Source organism: Hoplias malabaricus, chromosome 6 (genome assembly GCF_029633855.1).
Source record: "Hoplias malabaricus isolate fHopMal1 chromosome 6, fHopMal1.hap1, whole genome shotgun sequence".
Taxonomy (NCBI): domain Eukaryota; kingdom Metazoa; phylum Chordata; class Actinopteri; order Characiformes; family Erythrinidae; genus Hoplias; species Hoplias malabaricus.
Genome location: NC_089805.1, coordinates 33,994,751 through 34,016,170, shown reverse-complemented (window position 1 = coordinate 34,016,170; position 21,420 = coordinate 33,994,751). Strand labels below are relative to the sequence as shown.

Here is a 21,420-nt window from a genome sequence, read left to right as displayed (position 1 = left end):
TCACAGTATTTTACTGCATGGTGATCGTTATTGATTTTGAATGGCATTCATTTTGGCTGAGTGTTATTGATATGCTTCCTGACTTGTTTTGCACGCCATTTGATTAACACATTTTATTATGTCTTCGCCCTGTCCCTGTATTTGTATTGTATTCTTGCTTTTCTTATCTGTGCACTTGCCTCTCATGCCAACTTTGTCCCAACATATTTCATCTTAACCCACTGTCATCCTTTGCTTCACTGTCTTTCCTTTACACCATCCCTTTTTCTGGCTTGTTGCATCTCTTTTTCCCGCTTTATCATTCCTGTGTTTGTTAAACCCATCCCCCCCATCTCGTCACTCATTGTGGATGTGCTGTGTGTTCACCATCACTGCTCTCTACAACACCCTCAGCTGGTAGAGGTAAGCAATTCTGTAACTCAGTAAAGCAAATGTCTTCTCATATTAAATAATTATATATTTGGAGTATTGGGAATTTAAATGGGGAAAATTTGCAGATCTTATCATTTCACTTTATGACTTTACGTTATAACCAATGATATATTAAATATATCAGATACCTATATATTGGCATGCAATATTTGAAACATCAAATCATTTTTATTGCATTTATAGGTTTTACATACATTCACACACACTTTTACCTTTCTTTTATAAACCTATAAAATGTCTTTTTTTTCTCCTCTCTTTCAGTTCCATGATAAGATGGATCCTCTGCTAGAGACGCTCGAGGGTGCAGTGCAGCGCTTGAGGCAGCCCCCTCCTGTGGCAGCAGAGGTGGAAAAGATCCGGGAGCAACTGGCTGATCATCGGGCGGCCGGATTGGAACTGGACAAGCTACTGCCCTCCTTCAGTGCCCTATGTACCCGCGGAGAAGAGCTTATTACTCGTGCACCACATGATGACCCTGCTGCCCAGGGTGAGACTTCTGTTGTTTTGTGAAAGGAGATTTGATTTTATACTGTAAAAAGAAAATATGCAACAGTGTAAAATGCAGCATAACTATGTAACTATGTAAATGTTCAGTTTAGTGTATTTTAATATTATAATATAACTCAGATTACTCATGCAGTGTAAATATATTTATATAAATTGCTGGCTATTATAATCTTTAATACAGTGCGTAATCTTTGTTGTGTTTTCCCTCCAGCGGTACGTTCCCGACTGCTGAGGCTCCGCTCTTTGTGGGATGAGATCAGACAGAGGGCAGAGGAGAGAGAAGGAAAACTGCAGGATGTCCTAGATTTAGCTGGAAAGTTCTGGGCTGATATGGGTGCCCTGTTGAGTACATTAAGAGACTCCCAGGAAATTGTGAAAGAACTGGAGGATCCTGGAGTGGACCCATCACTCATCAAACAGCAGATAGAGGCAGCAGAGGTCAGTTTTACATGGGAGAATACTTTTTTTTTTTTTTTTTTTTAAATCATTCATTTATTGTCGGTAACTGCTTCACCTTGATCAGGGTTGTGATGGGTCTGGACACTACCCAGAATAGTTAAGCACAAGACATATCAAGTCAGTCTAAGGGCATTACACATTCACCCATTCCCTCTCTCACACACACACACACACACACACCAATGGGAAATTAAGAAAAAAAAAAACAGACGTAGCATGACTTGAACAATACACAAAGTATTAGATTAATGTGTGGTATTTCTATAATTTTTAGTTTATGTCGACATTATGCTCACAGGCTATTAAAGCAGAGACAGACGGCCTGAGGGAGGAGCTGGAGATTGTACGCACGCTGGGAGCAGACCTCATCTTTGCTTGTGGAGAAACAGAGAAACCAGAGGTGAAAAAGACGATTGATGAGGTAAGAGTAGAGAGTGATCCAGATATGGCTGAGCTTTTAATCTGTTGGAATGATTTCCAGAGGATGTTATTCTGTATAGCTAAGCTGTTGGTTTTCCCTTTCTTCTAGATGAATGCTGCTTGGGAAGGCCTCAACCGAACTTGGAGAGAGAGGATGGAGAAACTTGAGGAAGCTATGACAGCCTCTGTGCAGTACCAGGATGCCCTGCAGGTAGGTGACGCTGCATTTTTATAGCTTATGCAGCTAAGCTTCATGGGTTGCATAGAATATTGACAAGTATATTTGTTTCAGGGTATGTTTGACTACCTGGACAATGCTGTCATCAAACTGTGTGACATGACAGCAGTAGGGACTGACCTCAGCACTGTCAAACAACAAATTGAGGAGCTAAAGGTTTATATGAACTCCTTTGTTAACTTTATAATATTTCATGGAAATGAAGATTTCAGCCATTGTTTAATCAAATTCTTTCACATTTCCTTTGAGCAGCAGTACAAAGTGGAAGTGTACCAACAACAAATAGACATGGAGAAGCTTTGTCACCAGGGGGAGCTGTTGCTCAAAAAGGTTACTGACCAAACAGACAGAGACATGATCCAGGAGCCTCTCACTGAGCTCAGGCACCTGTGGGACAACCTGGGTGACAAAATCACGCTAAGACAGGTTGGAATTCAAATTCATTCAAAAACCTACTACATTTGTAGATGATTAGGTAATTCATGTAAGAATTGTGTATTTCTATTTAAAGATTGTACATAAATAAGTGGAAATCCAACAAACGATGACTGCAAGAATTGCTAATGTGTCTTTCCTCTATGCTTTCCATATCTCATTCCTGCTCTCACACTCAGCACAAATTGGAGGGAGCTCTACTAGCACTGGGTCAATTCCAGCATGCTCTTTCTGAACTGCAGTCCTGGCTCAGCCACACTCATGCTACCCTGGACACCCAACGACCCATCAGCTCAGATCCCAAAGCCATTGAAATTGAACTGGCTAAACACCATGTATGTGCACTTTTTCCTCATTTTAGCTACTTGGTCATTATTTGAACAGAGCATGTTCTATAGGAAAATATGCAGTTTTTATAGTTTATACAGGATAAAATATCTTTAAGTCAGGTCAAGTAGATTTATTGTCATCACAGTCATACCCAATGCAGTACAAAATGAGATCAAATTATCTCCAGATGCAAAGGTGCAATATGCATACATGTATCCATACATGTGGGTAAAACAGGACAGCCTGGATTGCCTACATCACAGCCCATAGACAAATCAAGGTTATATAGTAAATGTTAAATTACAGCACTACAACAGTGTTCAGTGTTCTATCACTTCAGTTTTATTAATGCGTTTGCAGCAAAGTACAGAATGCCGCTAACCTAAGACTTGTAAAAAATGTTATTTAAATTTTAAATTAATTGAAATTACAAATATTGTACCTCTAAAAATAAAACTAATGTAGCTTGCCCTGATGAATGAGACTTTTTTTCTACATTTAGAGTCCATTCCATCGTTTACTCTGTGCTGTTCTATTAGGTGTTGCGCAATGATGTGCTCTCCCATCGAGCCACAGTGGAGACAGTGAACAGTGCAGGCTCAGAGCTACTAGACTCCAGCCCCGGAGAGGAGGCTAGCCACCTGAGAGACCAGCTGGATGAATTGAACCGCAGCTGGGACAGCCTGCTTTTGAAGACAGAGGAAAGACAGAAACTACTGGAGGCTGCACTGCAGCAGGTGCTCTATTTAATGTCACATATCACAGCTCAGCAATTAGTTGTTATCAACTTTGAGACAACATAGAAGGGTTTTTTTGCGTTAATTACTTGTGATAAAATACTTTAAAATATGAGGGGATGCGTAGCAAAGGAGATGGAGGGTCTCCTTCATATTAATGTGCATCAAGTTGCAGATCTCTTGCCTTATCTTTCTTCTATTTGTATTTTTTTCCACCAGGCGGAGGGTTTCCATGGTGAACTGGAGGAGTTCCTGCAGTGGATGAGGCGCACAGAGAGTCAACTATCTGCTGCCAAACCCACAGGTGGCCTGCCTGAGACAGCCAGGGAGCAGCTGCAACAGCATATGGTAACTTTTTTATCATAGATTTTGACAGAGTGGTGAACACTTATTTTATGCTCCATACAATATCAAGTGTAGATAAATATCCAGTACAGTAGGATTTAAATAAAACGAGTATGTTTATTTTGATTTATTTAAAACCCTGTGCTGATTAGGACAATTATGAAATTTTAGGCTAAATACATAGTAAACACTTAATACCATTGTAAGTTACCACCAATCTCTATCGGCACCAAGTTAGAAATTTGCTTTACAAATTTATTCTGTTCTATTTGATAAATTAATAAATAAATAAATAAATTTATCCAAAAAAAGAAAACAATTAAATAAATAAGAATTGTGACATTGTGCAGAATGTAAATAAAACCCCAAGAAATCAACAATGCTGTCTAAAATGAGTTGTACCAAAAAATATATAAAATAAAATGCCCCTGTGACTTTATAATTTGGAGATTTGATCTGTTTTGGTGTAGAGTTAAACAGAAACCCTGTGTAGATAATTTGGTCAAGGAAATTCAGTCATTCAAAATTAAGATTCAAATACGATTTAGTGCCATAAATATCTTTTAATAGTGAAGATATGCATATCGGTAGGATGTTAATCCTGTGCTTTATGTATGCAGGAGCTGCAGGCTCAGTTGACTCAGCGTGGTGAGCAGTACCACCGGCTTTTAGATCAGGGAGAGTCCATGCTGCTGGCCAGAGGGGGAGAAGAGGCAGGTCCAGGCACCACTCAGACCCAGCAGAACCTGGCCCTGCTCCAAAACAAGTGGGCCAGTCTGAATACTAAACTGGATGATAGAAGGGTGAGATAATTATACCTTGTAGCCCAATCTCTATGCCATGAATATTTAATTAGGAACTGGATACTTGTCTGGTTTTCATTCATTCTATCATTACTGTCTTTCTAGGCTAAGTTAGAAGAGGCTGTCTCGCTGGCCACAGGGTTCCAGTCATCTCTACAGGACACTATTAACTGGCTAACACAGGCAGAGCAGACCCTAAACATGGCCCAGCCTCCAAGCCTTATCCTTGATACTGTTCTCTTCCAGATAGATGAACACAAGGTGAGGAAGAGTCTGAGCTGAGAAGATCTTGGGAGGGGGGCAGTGGTTCTTATCTATTTTATTCTTGGAATTTGTTTAATATTTGCTGTCAGCAGCATTAGGAATAGGATTTGACCAGTACCATTTATTCCTAATTGCTTTTTCATGTCTAGTCTTAGGTGATGATGTCGCTTTTTTGTGTCTTTGTGATTCTCAGGTGTTTGTAAATGAGGTAAACACTCACAGAGAACAAGTCTTGGCTCTAGAAAAGGCAGGCTCCCAGTTGCGCTTTGCAAGTCTCAAACAGGATGTGGTGCTTATCAAGAACCTGCTGCTAAGTGTGCAGGCTCGCTGGGATAAGCTGGTGCAGAGATCTCTGGATAGAGGGCGACACCTTGATGAGGCCCGCAAGAGAGCTAAACAGGTAACATTGTCTGTCTTGATGTTTTCATTTTTTGTACCTACTGTCATGTATTTGTTTCTTACATGATACTGTGATTAGTTTCATGAGGCCTGGAGGAAGCTGACTGACTGGTTGGAGGAGGCAGAAAGTAGGCTGGACTCTGAGCTGGAGATCTCAAATGAGCCTGACAAGATCAAAGTGCAGCTAGCTAAACATAAGGTATAAATGCATGCCTGTAAAATCTTTATTAGTATTCTCTCACCGTTTCATTGACTAGAAAATAGCTTTTAATAGATTAGACTAAAGGATATCTATTTAAGGTTACAAGCCAGGCAAAAAAAGATAATACCCCAAATGTCTTGATTGATTAGAAAGTTTATATTATACAATATATAAATGGTGAAAAGTCTGACACACTTTGGGCCACTTTTCTGTTTGTGATCTGTAGGAGTTTCAGAAGTCCCTTGGCTCCAAGCAGCCAGTGTATGACACTACTGTGCGATCTGGAAAGGCTATGAGAGACAAGGCCACACTACCCACTGACACTCAGAAACTAGACAATCTGCTGGGCGAGGTCCGTGACAAGTGGGACACTGTGTGTGGGAAAAGTGTAGAAAGGTAAGAAGCAACATAAAAGTATAAGAACCATATCAGTAGAGGCTTTACATTAGAACCGTATTACTACATGTTAAGACGTTGAAACAAACTGATGCTTTTTTTTGTCACAGGCAGCACAAGCTGGAGGAGGCTCTGCTCTTCTCGGGTCAGTTTGCAGAGGCTCTACAGGCACTGGTGGACTGGCTGTACCGTGTGGAGCCCCAACTGGCTGAGGACCAACCAGTCCATGGAGATCTGGACCTGGTCTCAAATCTCATGGACTCCCATAAGGTATAGTGGTGCATAGACAGAATGTTCATTCCACCCTGTTCTTCAGTTCTCAGGACTCTCACAGAGCAGGAATGGTGGTGGATAATGATGGACTGCAGTCTGTAATTGTAGAACTACAAAGTGCTCCTGTATGGTCAGTGAAGTTGAGAGAATGAACGGTGTGTGTAGGAAGGAGGAGGTGGTGCTGTTGTTATGGCTGTATTATGTATGATATAAATAATATTCAAGATAGATGCCTTTCTAGATATCCAAGGAAGCTTTTCATGCAGCGCTGTAGAATGAAATTCCAAACAACAACAACAACAACATATATATGTATTCTCTCTCTCTGGAGTCCTGGAGGACTGCATTGGGCACCTGGGGGTTCACCCAGAATAGAGTGCCAATCCATATCTGTGCATGCACACATACAGACATTTATTCACATACACTCTCCTTCAAAAACATAGGACTTTTTTTTTTAAATAAGTAGTAGCCAATTCACCAAACCTCCATGTTTCTGGATTGTGGGAGGAAACCGGAGACTCTGGAGGAATCCCACAAAGACACAGGGAGATCATAGAAACTACCCCTATCCATGTTGTAGTTGAGTGTTATTACTGTGCTGCTTTGTGAACACCTAGGCCTTCCAGAAAGAGCTTGGAAAGAGGACTAGCAGTGTGCAGGCTCTGAAGCGTTCTGCCAGGGAGCTCATGGAGACAGGCCGTGATGATACAGCCTGGGTCAAAGTTCAACTGCAAGAGCTAAGCAACCGCTGGGACACAGTGTGTGCACTGTCTGTGTCTAAACAGACCCGCCTACAGCAGGCCCTCAAACAGGTAAATCAGCATGTCAAACTATGCATTAATAATACAGCATACATTAATAATACAACAATAATAAAATGTTGAATTTATGCAGTTATTTGGTAACACTGTTGTACAATGAAAATAATTACATACATTTTATTTTGTTATTTTTTATTTATATATTTTATTATGTTACTAGTGTTGTGATAGATTTAAAAGAAATATAAATGAAACTTGATTGCCTGTTGTTTTCTTGTTTTCTTCTTTGTTTAATTATTGACTGTACCCCTTTCCTGACTTGTCTTTTTTATTTACTTTCACACAGGCTGAGGAATTCCGCACAGCAGTGCAGATGCTGCTAGAGTGGCTCTCGGAGGCAGAACAAACCCTGCGTTTTCGGGGTGTATTGCCAGAGGAAGTGGAGACTCTCCAGGAGTTACTGCACACTCATCGAGACTTCATGCAAACTGTGGAGGAAAAGAGAGTAGATGTGAACAAAGCAGCCGGCATGGGGGAGGCCATACTGGCAGTGTGCCATCCTGACTGCATTACTACCATCAAGCACTGGATCACCATTATCAGGGCACGGTTTGAAGAGGTAGTGCCGTGTGAATTGCCTGCTATTTAGACATTTTAGTTGTAAAGTTTGGATCTGCCTGTTTCATTTTTACACTAAAGTTACACCCAATGAATCCCATACTGTTGAGATTACAAATGATCTGTTTTAACTGCGCCCCAGGTTCTTACATGGGCAAAGCAGCATGAACAGCGGCTAGAAGCAGCCCTCACTGAACTTCTCAACAATGCTGCACTGTTGGAGGAACTGTTGTCTTGGTTACAGTGGGCAGAGACTACATTAGTGCAACGTGACACTGAGCCCCTCCCCCAGGACATCCCCCAACTGAAAACACTAATTTCAGAACACCAGGTGGGACTTCATTAACCTTAACTATTTATCAATAAATGAATAATGATTAACTGTTAATGAAATGTATTAATGAAGTTTAAAAATCTACAAAATACTATATTGAATTAATAATGAATATGAATGTCTGTGCCTGTATAAATCTCCCAGTTATTCATGGAGGAGATGACTCATAAGCAGCCTGATGTGGATAAAGTAACAAAGACCTATAAAAGAAAACCTGCAGAGGCTTCCGGCAGTTTGGCAGATAGGCGGGGAGCCCGTAAGTGGCCTTTCTTTCTTCTCCTGCACTGTATGTTTAAAAATGATCATGACGAGCATAGTCTGTAATTTTTTTTTTTCAGGTAAGCAACAACAACAGCAGCAGCAACAGCAACATGCTGTTCAGGTAACTGGGGGAAATCCTCGTCTCACCCAGCTCTGCTCTCGCTGGCAGCAAGTGTGGCTGCTGGCTCTGGACCGCCAACGCAAGCTCCATGATGCCCTCGACAGACTAGAAGAGGTGTAGTAACAGTCTTTGTACCTTACGTGATATTTTACTTTACTTTTTTCAGTATAACACATCACATGCTAAAAATAATTTCATTCCTTCATTCATTATCTGTAACTGCTTAAAAATAACATTAATTAATTAGAGGAAAATCAGTAGAAATAGGATAAGAAAATTACAAAGAGAGGTATATCCGTTTTTACGTAAGCTAAAGTTTGATATGGTTCTCTCCTTTTGCATTCTATGTCTTTCCTTTGCTACAGCTGAAAGAATTTGCCAACTTTGACTTTGACGTATGGAGGAAGAAGTACATGCGCTGGATGAACCATAAGAAATCCCGTGTAATGGACTTTTTCAGGCGCATCGACAAAGACCAAGATGGCAAAATCACTCGACAGGAATTTATTGATGGCATCCTGGCTTCAAGTACGCATACAGATTTGCATAAATATGTACATTTACTGTGGCATCCTTTATTAATGCTTAATTACCTCTGGAAATCCAATATATAAATAGTGGAACATTAACTCACAAGTCTTAAAATAAAAATAAATAAATACATTTCAATTGGTTTTGTGTGTTTTTCAACAGAATTTCCCACCAGCAAGCTAGAAATGACAGCAGTGGCTGACATCTTCGACCGTGATTGTGATGGTTACATTGATTATTATGAGTTTGTGGCAGCTTTGCACCCCAATAAGGATGCTTACAGACCCACTACAGATGCAGATAAAATTGAAGATGAGGTAATAGAATATTATTGTATAGAGTATAGGTATCTTTTAACAACTATGATACGTTTTATTGAATATATCTTCCTTTCTCGTGTTCAGGTTACCAGACAGGTGGCACAGTGCAAGTGTGCTAAGAGATTCCAAGTGGAGCAGATTGGGGAGAATAAATACAGGGTAAGTTAAGAGTTTTGTTTGTTTGTTTGTTTAAAAAAAATTATGCCTGAGCGCTGTGTGAGAGACAAATAATATTTTGCAGATGTTTTTAAGCTTACAAAAGAATTTCCTATAATTATAGAATACTGTCCATTATCAATCTGACATCCCTGAGTTAGTTGCATTTCTTATAGCTTAATATCCATCATGCAATTCTGCACTGTCATGCCTATAAGTTTTTAACCAACTTTTTAACAACTTTATGTTATTTATAATGCTAATTTGGGTTAAAGGTGCATCTATGTTTTTATGAGTGTGCTCCTTGACTAAACTAACTCACATAACTACCACTTTCACATCAAAACTGGAGCTGAAAGCAGTGTGTATTTCCCACCGCCCTACTAATTATTATCTCATATTTCCAGCAGTTGAAGGAGCTGCTCTGTTTTAATGCGTATTCCATTATCATTATCCATTCTTTAATGATATTTACAGCAAAGCTCACTGGATGGACAGTTCACGTCTCAGGCCCATCACGCTTATTGACTGAGCTGTCTTCTTCCACTTGTCTGTCTATCTGTGTCTGTCTTGTTTCATACTGTCACCTTTCACCTGTCTCATTTTTCCTGCCATTCATAAGCACTCTAACCCATTTACAGCCATTAGAACAAACTGTCTAAAACTCTCATCTCCATCAGTACCTAGATTCTTAAATGAAGGTTAATACACTAGTACCACTATCAAATGAGAATTGCAATGTTATAGAAGATGAATAAAGTAGAAATACATCATGCATATATAAATAGTGTCAAAAAGTCATTTTAAGCACTTGTTTTCAACATTGTGTCTATACCTGTTATTTCACCCTATCTCTTCTTCTTTCTCCTTGTTATTGTTCTCCTCCATGTCTGCTGGATTTATTGTAGTTCTTCCTTGGGAACCAGGTAAAGTGACTGGTGTGTTTGTGACATAGCCTGTGAAATCTACTTCTGGACTGACTGGAGTGGACTTTTAATGCTAGCTCAAATTACATGCTATTGAGTGTTGTAGAGATAATTGTTTGAACCTCTTTTGGCCATGGTTGGAAGGCATTTCCTGTCCGCTTGGCAAGTGTTACATAGCCATTACCCAAATATGCTGGGCATGCATTTGTATACTCAGCCAGTTCACAAGAGCAGATTTCACAGGCTCAGTCAGTGTGCTGGGTTTTTGTGATTGTTACAATGTGATTTAGAAGATCAAGATTTCTGATGTTGATATTTACAAATGGGCCTTTTCTGTCTTTGGTGGTGGAGATATCCATTTAAGGAAATAGTTTGGGTTTGAGATCTTGCAGCAAAGCGTCTTATGTATGTCTTATGTCTTAGAAGCTTGAAAGATATCTGGGTATGGGTCTGTTTCCCAGTCAAGTTTTAAGCTTAGTCCTGGAATATGCTTTACTTTCACTGAAGAATCTCCATTTACAGTGTCTTATAGTCCAGGACTGACTTAATACTTTTTGGGAACCTGACTTTGCATGTGTAATTTTTTTAGATATAAACTGTGTTAAACGCTAAAACCTATTGTAGCGATATGGGACTTTTGGGGTTGAGTTTGATCTTGAATCATCTAAAATGCAAAGTGCATGTGGTTTTTGCATTGATACCATATAATTTACTTTGATTTTCTTCATTTTAGTTTATGCTTGCCATATTTTAGTCTGAAAAATGTTTCAGCTCTCCAAATGATTTTAATACCTTTTTCCCTGTTTATCTTCATCCCAAACATACTTTTCTTCTCTTCTCCTTACCCTTCTTGCTCTCCCTCAGTTTGGGGACTCTCAGCAGCTGCGCCTAGTGCGGATCCTGCGCAGCACTGTTATGGTGCGTGTTGGAGGAGGCTGGATGGCCCTGGATGAATTCCTAGTGAAGAATGACCCTTGCAGAGGTATGTTTTATTTACATAAGCACACACTTATATTCAATGTCCACTGAGACCAAATTCTTGGGAAAATTGTTTGGTTTAGTAAAACATGTTTGAAAAAGTACAGACAGCTGTATTGGGCCTGTCACGCTGACAGGAATGCTGTCATTCCTATCATGTTCTGTCTTCATGAACCAGAAAGATGTCAGTTCCATCTCACTGTTCATATTCTCCCATGTCACTACAACATCTCTTCATTCCTTTGGATCTTTCTGACGTGATTTCAGGGGCCATTAATTCATTTAATCCCTTTTTTATTGTAATAAACATGCTGTGTATATTTGCTTCCACCTCTCTCTCTCACTCTATCTCTCTCTGACACATTTTAGTCTCTTTGGGAATCGTAGTGCATGATGCATGTTCCTTAGGTCTCTCCCTCCCTTTCTCTTTGCCCCGTCCCCTATCTCTCTTTCTCTCTCCCCAGTGCAACACCCAGGACTTAAAATCCTTCGCTCCGACTCCAGCAGCTCCATATCATCTCGTATAGGTTGGGTCTTTCTCTCTCTTTCTCATTTGGTTTACATCTTTCTCCTGACTTTTTTCCTCTGTCTCACTCACATCCTTTTTGGTTCCTCTATGCTGTGCTGTGCTTGGCTGACTGTAGCACTAAACTAACTGTGCCCTGCCCCCTCTCCCCTGGCTGTCTGCTCACATGTCCGTGTGCCTCATAAGGCATGGGGGCTAGACTGTGTGTTCTTGTGTTCCAAGGCTCCCATTGAATACACATCACACCACTGTTGTAAGTTGGTCCTAATGGTCTTTATGGATGTATATATCTGATATGTGTCAAAGGATTTGAAAAATATACATCATGGTGCATCAATATTACAATGATTTAGCTGCATTTACTTTGGAATATTAGAATTGATTATAGTAATTTTTATGTAAATTGTGGAAAAATACCACAAAAAACAAACAAAAACACGGCTAAAATAACATTATTATGTAAGTAGGCCCTTCAGTCACCTTTGTTTACAGCTGCCAAAATTCAATGGATTAAAGTACATTCAGATGTAGAAAATTGAATGTAGAAAAAGCTATTTGGTTGTTTACACACTGGAGCCAGCTGGGTTAGTATAGAGACTTTTTTTTAACCACCAGTCAATATATGCATGCTCCATGTTATGGAGAAGTCATTTGCAAAAATTCTACTTCATTTTAAGACATCTCTAAAGAATACTTGACATTTGAGTGCCCACTTATTGATTTAGGCCACATAGCACTGACATTTGGGAAAAACAGCATTTGTTGCCTGTTGCTAACATAATGTATAAACCCCACTTCAAGAAGAGTTGGAACATTTATTAAAATGCGATAAAAATTAATCTGTAACGTGTTCATTCTCTTGAACCTTCATTTAACCGACAAAGAAATTCTTTTAATGGTTTTAATCGCCCATTTGTATTTTGTAAATATAAACAAATGTTGAATTTCATGCCTGAAGCTCTCAAAAAAAAAGTTAGAGTATGAGCAAAATCAAGTTTAAATAATGTTTAAGTTAAAGCCTTTTTAATCAGTCCACAGTAAGCAGTTGAGTTGGTAACAGGAGGTGTAATGATTGGTTATGAAAGGAACATTCACCAAAGGTTCAGTCTTTGTAAACAACTTATGTTCAGTTCAGTGTTTTGTAATGACTCATGACTTTGTGTTATATCATGAGAAAATTTATTAATTTCCAAAGTGGTTTTTTTTTTTTTTTCAATGAAAGACTGCAAAAAGTTTAGGTATTTTTACCATTGTTTGTACATGATTTTGAGAAAAGAACCAGAAAAGCCAGAGAAATCATCTCAAATCATGGACTTCAAGAGCTTGGGAGTTCTTCAGAAATCTGTTGTCAACAACACTGTCCAACACTGTAGCAAGAAATGCAACCTGTAACTCTTATGCGAGGAGAGTGCCATATGTAAATTCGAAGTTGAAATGCCACAGAGTTGTCTGGACCAGAGGTCATCTCAGACTGTTACACGGTTGACACCTGTGCTGTGGTCAGATGAAAATATCCCAAATTGTAACTTCAGATTCCAGTTGGGAGCAATACACGACTGTACTGTATATGGTGTTTTTAAACATAAGGCTGAATCAAAATTGAAATATAAATTCCATGTACTAAATTATGTTAAGGTCTGATTTTAACAATGCTAATGCTTCTTACTCCACAGTACAGTAAAGCGTGGTGTGTCGTGTGTTTGTGAAGGTGTTTGTGTTTATATGTATGGGTTTACTTCATGTTGTCTCTTGTGTCTCTCAGTGACGGTCACTCCTGGCTATTTCTGCTGCAGAGGTACCTCACTCTCTCCAACTTTCCTGCTCCTTCTCCCACTATTGGTTCCTTCTGTCTGATTTCATCCTTCAGCCTTCTCATTTCTTTGATCTTAAACACATTTGTCCAGCTTTGGATCCATCACCTCTCTGCCGTGTGGGTGTGTGTATGTGTGTGTGTGTGTGCACGTGTGCGCATATGTGTGAGTGAGGGTGTATGTGTGTGTGGAGAATGTCTCAGTCTCTGTGCCAGCATCATGCTTCTCATTCACACAGGACTTGGCACTTTATACGTGTGTCCTCGATGAACATAGAAAATCAAGCAAGACCTGGGTGTGGCAAGCCTGGGTTTCTAATATTGCTTGAAGCGGTACTTTAAACAGCCCACTCATGGGAAACGAATTACAGGCTATACCTGGATTATGTGGAAGAAATTATATGGTGCAACAACAATTATCAGTTGGCCCGCTGTTGCTCAAGACCATGAAAAAGGGGTTGTGTTGTAGGCTCAGGACAGCTATTGACCCATGGCTACAGTGCACTGCTGCTACTGCCCACAGCCCTTTCCTACGTTTCTCCTTCTTACTTTCATTTGGCTCTTCCTTCTCTATCTCATTCTATGTCCTTGCCCCTGTCTGTGGCTGGCTGCTCTGGCCTTTGTATTGTTTGCTAAGGCTGTTGAGTTTGGTTTCTGTCCTTGTTGTTGGTTTTTGGTGTTGTTTTTTTTTGTTTTTTTTTAAATACCGTTGAAGTTTTGTAGGTTTTCTGGACCAAAGGTATATGTTAGTATCTAGTAGGGCTGCCACATTTGATTATTTTTATAATCTATTGAACTGTTAAATGATGGACTACACTTCATTTAATAAAAATGTGATGGTTATTTTCTGCTTTTAGTTAACTGTCCATGACATTTGAATTCGATTTATTATTTTTATTTTATTTATTTATTTATTTATTATTGCTGAATAAATCCCACATTCTAAGCCGTGCGATCTTTTAGTGCCTTCCTTGTCAATATTTGAATCAAGAAAAGAAAAAAAATTAAAACTATCTTCCCCATTTGCAGTATAACTGTATATTATTTATTTATGTAAATGATATATTGATATTTTAATCAGACATTTGTTTATAAACATCACTGTCAGTTTCATCAAACATTTGTTGCAGCCCTATTATTTAGCATTTTTGTTTGCCTGATGCATATTCAGCCATGTCTCTCAGGTGTTTGAAGCGCTATGCACTGCGTGACTGCACTACGGTTGATTAAACAAACAAACAAATAAGCCCCTTGGAGCACAGTGGTGGGAAGTGAGAGAAGAGAGGCTATGCTTTTGGAGTGGCCTCTGTTGTCTGTGTCTGGCACTGACTGAGCCCAAACCTCCAAGTTGGATGCTTGCCCTACTCCTCACCCCCCTTATTAAACTCCTGCACTGTCTGCCACAAGCACTTACATCTCTGTTTAAAATGGAATTACTGACTTCTGCAAGTACTCTGAATAAAGCAGCGGACCGGGGAAGCACTGGCTCTCTCCACTCCCACTGCTCGCTGTGGAAGTGCCTCATGGTAAACATGCTAACACTGTGTCGTTTTTACCTCCCCCCTCCCTGCCTCTCTTCATGCAGCTCGGGGACGCACCAACCTGGAACTACGGGAGAAGTTCATTCTTCCAGAAGGAACGTCACAAGGGCTGGCTGCCTTCCGCTCACGTGGCCGCCGCTCCAAGCCTTCATCCAGAACAGCCTCACCCACCCGCTCCTCCTCCTCAGCCTCTCAGAGCGCCCAGAGCTGTGCCTCCCTGCCTTCTGCCCCTGCCACACCCACTGCCTCCTCTAGGGTAAGTCTGTCATGACTGGCAAATGCTAGGTGAGGCTTGTAGTATTCTCACAACCTTTAGTAAGGGAGCGGGGTTTTCACTGTGTGTTTTACAACTTTTATTTAAAAAAGATTCAGGGCTTTGTCTCACACAGTCAGTTTATGCACACATTAGATTGTCCTTCTGCTACATATTTAGTGTGTCCTATTGTCCTTGTATTTGTTTTAGTGATTTTAAAGTTTTTGTGTAAATTAATTTAAATAATTGTCAACATTTCTAATCAAATTTGATTCATAAATACCCTGTGCCTGGAATATTTTTGCAAATTCCAGTGTTTTGTCTTCTCTACCACGCTCACTTCAACCAAGGAGGAGAATAATACTTAGCTGATCATTAGGATCCGAAGGATAAAACATGGCAGTGTAGGGGTACTACATGACCAGGACTGGGAAACACTAGGTTAAAATATTCCCAATTTCATTTTGTGTCATAAATCTTTAAGCACTAGTTTGTCTGTTTCATTTTGTCACTCCTGGGTACATTCATTACTTCTAATGTTATTGTGACTGGTTCCAACTTTCACTGATTGAGTGATTGTGCTTATTTGTCTCTGCATGTCAAAATCACTGTCATCTGTGGGGTTTTTATTTTTTTTTTCTTTGTCTTTTTGTCCTCTTGCTTTCCCATGCTTGAAATATGCTGTTCTCCAATTCCACTCTATTTGTCTTCACCACCACCCAATACGCTACACTGGCCTGTGCCACTTGCTCTCTTCCCAATTTCCCTTCTTCCTTTTTCACCTTCCTCTACACTCCTTCATTTCTTTCCACCTCCTGCTACCTGCTCATTTTCCCAGTCCTCCCAAACTCAATCGCGAGGCTATGCCAAGCCTTGGCTGGCACACAGTAAAACTCCAACTCCAACCAAGTGCCAGCCCGGCCCAGAGCACAGCCACACCCCTGGGCATGAGGTAACACACTACCTCCCCTCCCCTGAAAACCCTAAAACACTAACAGTAAATGCTTCATGAGGCTTTATAACTTTTGATCACAATAACTTCAGCTCAGTCAAACGAAGATTCTCAAAAAAGCTTTAGTCAAATAAAAAGTCTGTTTAATATATTTTAGGTTGGACAGCATGTTGTGTACAGTTTCTGTTGTAAATGTTTTGTAAATTTCTGTCTATGTAGCATGCTCTTAATCGGGTGTAAATTTGTCTACAAATTTTTGTTTTGTTTTGTTTTTAATTGAAGAACACTTTAGGGGTTAGATATTTTAAAGGCTGCATTACAGTAAGTAAGATCTGTCTTTCTGTAATTGCAGGGAGGCTCTTCTTCTAAACTTAAAAGGCCGACTTTCCATTCCAGCCGTGGTTCTCTGACAGGGGAAAACGGTGCTGCCACACCTGCTGCTAAACCTGGACGCTCTGGTGAGAATATCACTGCAATGCCTGGATCCGAGTAACCTGTTGTATAGTGATCTGAGGGGAAAATTTTTTTCAATTTGTGCATTTCATTAATTCAGTCATTCATTGCCTGTAACAGATTACCAAGTTCAGGTTTTTGATTGGTCTAGAACCTACCTGGAATCACTGGGAGTAAGGCTGGAACACACCATGGATGGGATGCCAATCCATTGCAGGGGGCACCCCACACACATATATTCACTTACATACTCACAGCCAATCCACCTAACAGTGTGTGTGTTTGGACTGTGGGAGGAAAGTGGAGCACTCTGAGTAGACAGTTAACTACAATACAACTTCAAAACAGTGGAGTAAGCTGTCTGCCTCCTCCCCCTCCTCCCCAGATATGAAGCACGAGCAGGTTGCCAGTTTGAGGAAAACTGAACATACAGGAACGAGACGAGCCCAAGACAAGTTTGATAACTTTTGGGCTGTAATAGCTACAAGAAATGTGCCATATTTAATCTATTTACACAGAAAAGTGTTCATTATTCCTCTAAAACATCTCCCTACGCCGGAGAAAGGCAAAAAAACGACCAGCTGCAATTTTCCCTGCGTTTACAAGCCTTTACTGTCCAAATCCATCTTAAATATTTTGACTAGGCAAGGCAGGTGTTATTGGTGATTTTTCCTTCAACCGTAACTGTCTATTTAGGAGACAGATCCTTGCTTTTGTTTACAAATTTCTTATTCAAACATTTAGTTCCCCCATATAAGGGTCTGTTTATGGCGTTATTCACCAGTTCTTACTTTTTACTGTTCCACCTTAAATAGACAGCTATGCGAAGCTAAAGATAGCATTGTTTTGAAAACAGTCCTTTTTCCCTTTTCATCTGTTTACAACAGATTAAATGCATTTGTTTAAATTTACATTGCATATATTTTTAAAGTCGAAGTCTCAAATTTAAAATGTACTTGTAAATTGTTGAATCTGCGTTTGTGGATCAAGTCACTCGTGTTTTCCGTGATGTGTATTTGTTAATTTCCTCTCACGGGTTTTTGGATTTTGAGACTTTCCTTTGGCATTTCACCCACTCCAAATACAAATGCAGCCTTATCCACAAATGTGGCCTGCAGGCGAACAAGCCACCGGAGAAACACAATGTAGAAACACTAATTAATCAGCAACAATTTCTTTAAAACCAACAAATTATGGTATGGTGTTAATCACCTGTTTCATATAGAACACACAAAACAATCTATACACATTTCAGCTGTTGCTGTGCCTCCCTTGCTTTATTTAAAACAAACAATCTATGGAATTTACACATTTAATCTATACATAGGTACTTTTTTTGTCTTGCTTAACGGTTCAATAGAATCTTGACCAACTCTGGTCTTATTGTCTTTCTGGTTCTAAGCTGCCTCAACTTTCAAACATATGGCCATTATTTCCTCTCATTTTACTTCGTCTCTGGCTATGGAAACACTTAGACGGCCACAGAGGCTTTTTGTATCCAGTAAAATCTAAAATTTTCTCTATTCAATTATTCACTTCATAGCTGCAGGACATCCATGTTTGTAGACCTGGCAACATGGTGGGTTTGGCCTGTGTTTAACAGAGGGTGGGACACCAGGCTGGAACAAAAATAAAGCCACGCTCTTGACTGGGCACTTCTCAAAGAGAATATACTGGCTTCAGCACAGCTATCAGAAACTCCAGTGCTTCAGCATAGCCTTAATCTATGATGACACACCCTGGAGATTTTAACACTGAGTACAGTAAATATATTACAGATTGCTTTAAGTGTTAAATTCATTCATTCATTCATCTTCTCTGACCACTTTATTTTGATCAGTCACTGTGTGCTCAGAGCATACCCAAAATCAGTGGACATTAGGCAGGAATTCACTCTAAACAGGGCGCCAAGCCATTTGTAGACTTTTGTTTAAAGCCTTATAAAATCTTTTTGCTGAAAGATGGTTCAAACATTTGAAATGTTTGTGTGCTGATGAAATCTGATCTGTGAAATGCACAATGTATGTTAGATAAGTGTAAAAGCTGTGGTAAAAGTTTGTTGTAATAATAAAGCTGACCATATCTCTCTGGTCTCTGACATGTCTCTGTCTTTCCCCTCAGACAATAAGCGCACTCCGTCCTCAGCTAGTGGGCCGGCAAGTCGAGCAGGCAGCCGTGCCGGGAGCCGTGCCAGCAGCCGGAGGGGCAGTGATGCATCGGACGCCTCAGAGCTTATGGAGACACGCTCGGCCTGCTCTGACACTTCTGACACGCCACGCCGACCTGGAGCCAAACCTTCCAAAATTCCCACAATCTCCAAGAAAACCCCCAGCCCCAAGACACCAGCGGGCAAGAAGTAGAGTCTTCATCTTCATCACACCTCATTCTTTAAAATGGTGGAGACTGGGCAGGGGAACCTGATGCTGCACCTCTCTTCTTCCATGTGCACATAAACAGACACTCGACGCATGCCAGCCAGCCTTTGTGCCCACCACCAGCACAGGCACGTGGTCACTGACCATAACAGAGGAGACCTTGAGCTTCTGTAACCAAGTCCAGTTTGCCAGCCTTCTCCTCTGGGCAGCTCGCAATACAGCTGGACACTGCTGACCCCAGATCTATTGTCCACTCCTACCAATTGACAACCATATTGATGCTGCCTTACTTGTGTTACACATTTCTGTCCTTAATTTTGTTTGACTGACTTGAGTTTCTCAGATGTGTGACTGAGCTGTGCACCAGCTATGTGAACTCTTTACACAGATTTTCAAGTGCCCAAGTGGACATCAAGTTGCATCAAGCACTGGAACTGGGGGTGTGGGGTTCATCTCAAAAATATGCAGTGGCTTACCAGCTTAATAGAGCTGAGCTTGGGAGATGGTTATAGCCTCAGTTCCAGGACACATTCTCATGGGCACGCACATTACACTAGGATTTATTTTATTTGAATAAGCCAATAGAAAGAACTCTAACCCCCTCTCTGCTATATGCAAAGCACCTGGCCTTTTGCCCAGGTGGGTGTTGTTTTACTATGGAGAAGATGTTCTTCTGAATCTTCAGAGAAAAAGCCCAAGCGTCTACTCTAGAACCTCACAACGTCTTGTACACCTAGAGCATGTGTGAAACTTGGTGTGTGTGCGTGTGTGTGTGGTTTGTGTGTCTGTGTACTCTGTGTGCTAGTTTATTTCATGATGAACTAATTCAATAACAAGGAAAGGAAGTGGTGGAAGATTCAATGCTCTGGTCTTGCCGTTGAGTCATACGCTTGGCCGTTCTGACCACACTGCCCTGTTAGGCCACAGCTTCCCTAATGTCACAACAAATGACGTCATGTAATGTCCAGGTGTTTCTTTCTCCGTAGTCAGTCGACGAATTCTGACTCCTAAGAGCGCTTAGGTGGCTCATATAGCAGATAAGATGTGTGCACTGACTGATATTTTCCTTCCATATAATTCCACTTCTTTACTCCTCATTGCCCTTAATAACTGTGCAGTCATGCATTACAAGTGTTTAAACCCTGCTCAGTACATGTTACAGATACTGTTACACATAGATGCTTCACAGTATGCAAAACTAACAAAGGTTTTTGGTTCAGACTACAGGCTTTGTGAATGTTTCATGGTTAATTTATGATCCTAATGTATTTTTTTGTTTTGTTTGTTTCTTTTTTTTGTGTAAAAAAAATGTGTATTTATTTTTCATTACAGTATCATATCAACATTTGGGAAAAAAAATAGTATTACAATAGGTCTGTTGATAATGATTTTTTTTTTGTTTTGGAGGGGGGTTGTGTTTCTGGTTCTGTGTTTTCCTGACAACAATCATTTCTGATGTACTGGACCAGGAAGCTGACAGATTCCAATGGTGGCCTTTTCGCCAGTGACTACAGCCTCTAGATCATGTCAAAAGTGGCTCCCAGTTTTGTTTAATATTGGAAGCTGCTAGAAAAATGGGTCACAGGGATATATATCCATACCCCCGTAACATGGCGCTTTGAATAGTCTTGTCTTGTGACAAGCTGAAGTATATGAATACCTAATGAAAGTGAAATTGGAAGGTGATTTTTATTTATTTATTGTGTCTAGGGGAGGGAGGGGGCAAGGGCTATGAAATGGATTCATCTTTTGAGTCTGTTCAACTCTCTCAATGTGATGAAGAGTTAACAGCCTGCGCTGCAATTGTGTGAAAGTAAAAGTTAAGATTATAAAAGCTTTTTTTGTTCTCTTTTGTATTAAAACAATGCTTGCAGTAATTTCTTTGTTCTTGTTTATTGAAGTCAGACAGCAGTGTGTGCATTCGTGTGTATGTAGGCTTCTAGATGCCACAGTTCACAGGAAATTTCATGATAATTATAAGCAGGGAGCAATTACCTTTCCCAAGAGATTAAGAGAACCTATTAAATCTTCAAAGACGATAGCTTTGTGTCTTACATCCATGCAGCCCCTGAACAGTGGGATTTTTCATAAGTTGCTGTGGAATTTCAATGGAGCTCTGCACTGCTGAACATAAGAACCTTTGTTTTTAGTGTGTGTGTGTTTGTATTGGACTGTGTATAGGTTTGGTGGTTGGATAGAACGGATGGGGTTAGGGAAGGGTGGCGTTTCATGGTCCACACTCTGCAGCTGTGTGTCTGTGT

At 40.2% G+C, this 21,420-nt stretch overlaps 1 protein-coding gene across 2 annotated transcripts in view; it reads left to right on the top strand.

The window, feature by feature from the left end:
• The window catches only part of macf1a (microtubule actin crosslinking factor 1a), a 152,952-nt gene extending 131,900 nt beyond the window's left edge, over positions 1-21,052 (top strand). For both annotated transcript variants that reach the window (XM_066673522.1, XM_066673523.1), the window contains 30 exons: positions 694-919; positions 1,151-1,377; positions 1,697-1,819; positions 1,928-2,029; positions 2,111-2,212; positions 2,309-2,482; positions 2,671-2,826; positions 3,361-3,558; positions 3,778-3,906; positions 4,524-4,706; positions 4,812-4,967; positions 5,164-5,370; positions 5,449-5,568; positions 5,798-5,967; positions 6,078-6,237; positions 6,861-7,055; positions 7,351-7,623; positions 7,765-7,953; positions 8,101-8,212; positions 8,295-8,452; positions 8,704-8,866; positions 9,032-9,186; positions 9,274-9,348; positions 10,254-10,271; positions 11,136-11,253; positions 11,714-11,776; positions 15,171-15,382; positions 16,218-16,331; positions 16,684-16,789; positions 18,906-21,052. In XM_066673522.1, the coding sequence (XP_066529619.1) occupies positions 694-919; positions 1,151-1,377; positions 1,697-1,819; positions 1,928-2,029; positions 2,111-2,212; positions 2,309-2,482; positions 2,671-2,826; positions 3,361-3,558; positions 3,778-3,906; positions 4,524-4,706; positions 4,812-4,967; positions 5,164-5,370; positions 5,449-5,568; positions 5,798-5,967; positions 6,078-6,237; positions 6,861-7,055; positions 7,351-7,623; positions 7,765-7,953; positions 8,101-8,212; positions 8,295-8,452; positions 8,704-8,866; positions 9,032-9,186; positions 9,274-9,348; positions 10,254-10,271; positions 11,136-11,253; positions 11,714-11,776; positions 15,171-15,382; positions 16,218-16,331; positions 16,684-16,789; positions 18,906-19,144 (4,623 nt within the window). In that variant the 3' untranslated portion in view covers positions 19,145-21,052. The remainder of the gene's footprint in view (positions 1-693; positions 920-1,150; positions 1,378-1,696; positions 1,820-1,927; positions 2,030-2,110; positions 2,213-2,308; positions 2,483-2,670; positions 2,827-3,360; positions 3,559-3,777; positions 3,907-4,523; positions 4,707-4,811; positions 4,968-5,163; positions 5,371-5,448; positions 5,569-5,797; positions 5,968-6,077; positions 6,238-6,860; positions 7,056-7,350; positions 7,624-7,764; positions 7,954-8,100; positions 8,213-8,294; positions 8,453-8,703; positions 8,867-9,031; positions 9,187-9,273; positions 9,349-10,253; positions 10,272-11,135; positions 11,254-11,713; positions 11,777-15,170; positions 15,383-16,217; positions 16,332-16,683; positions 16,790-18,905) is intronic.
• Positions 21,053-21,420: the final 368 nt, after the last annotated feature.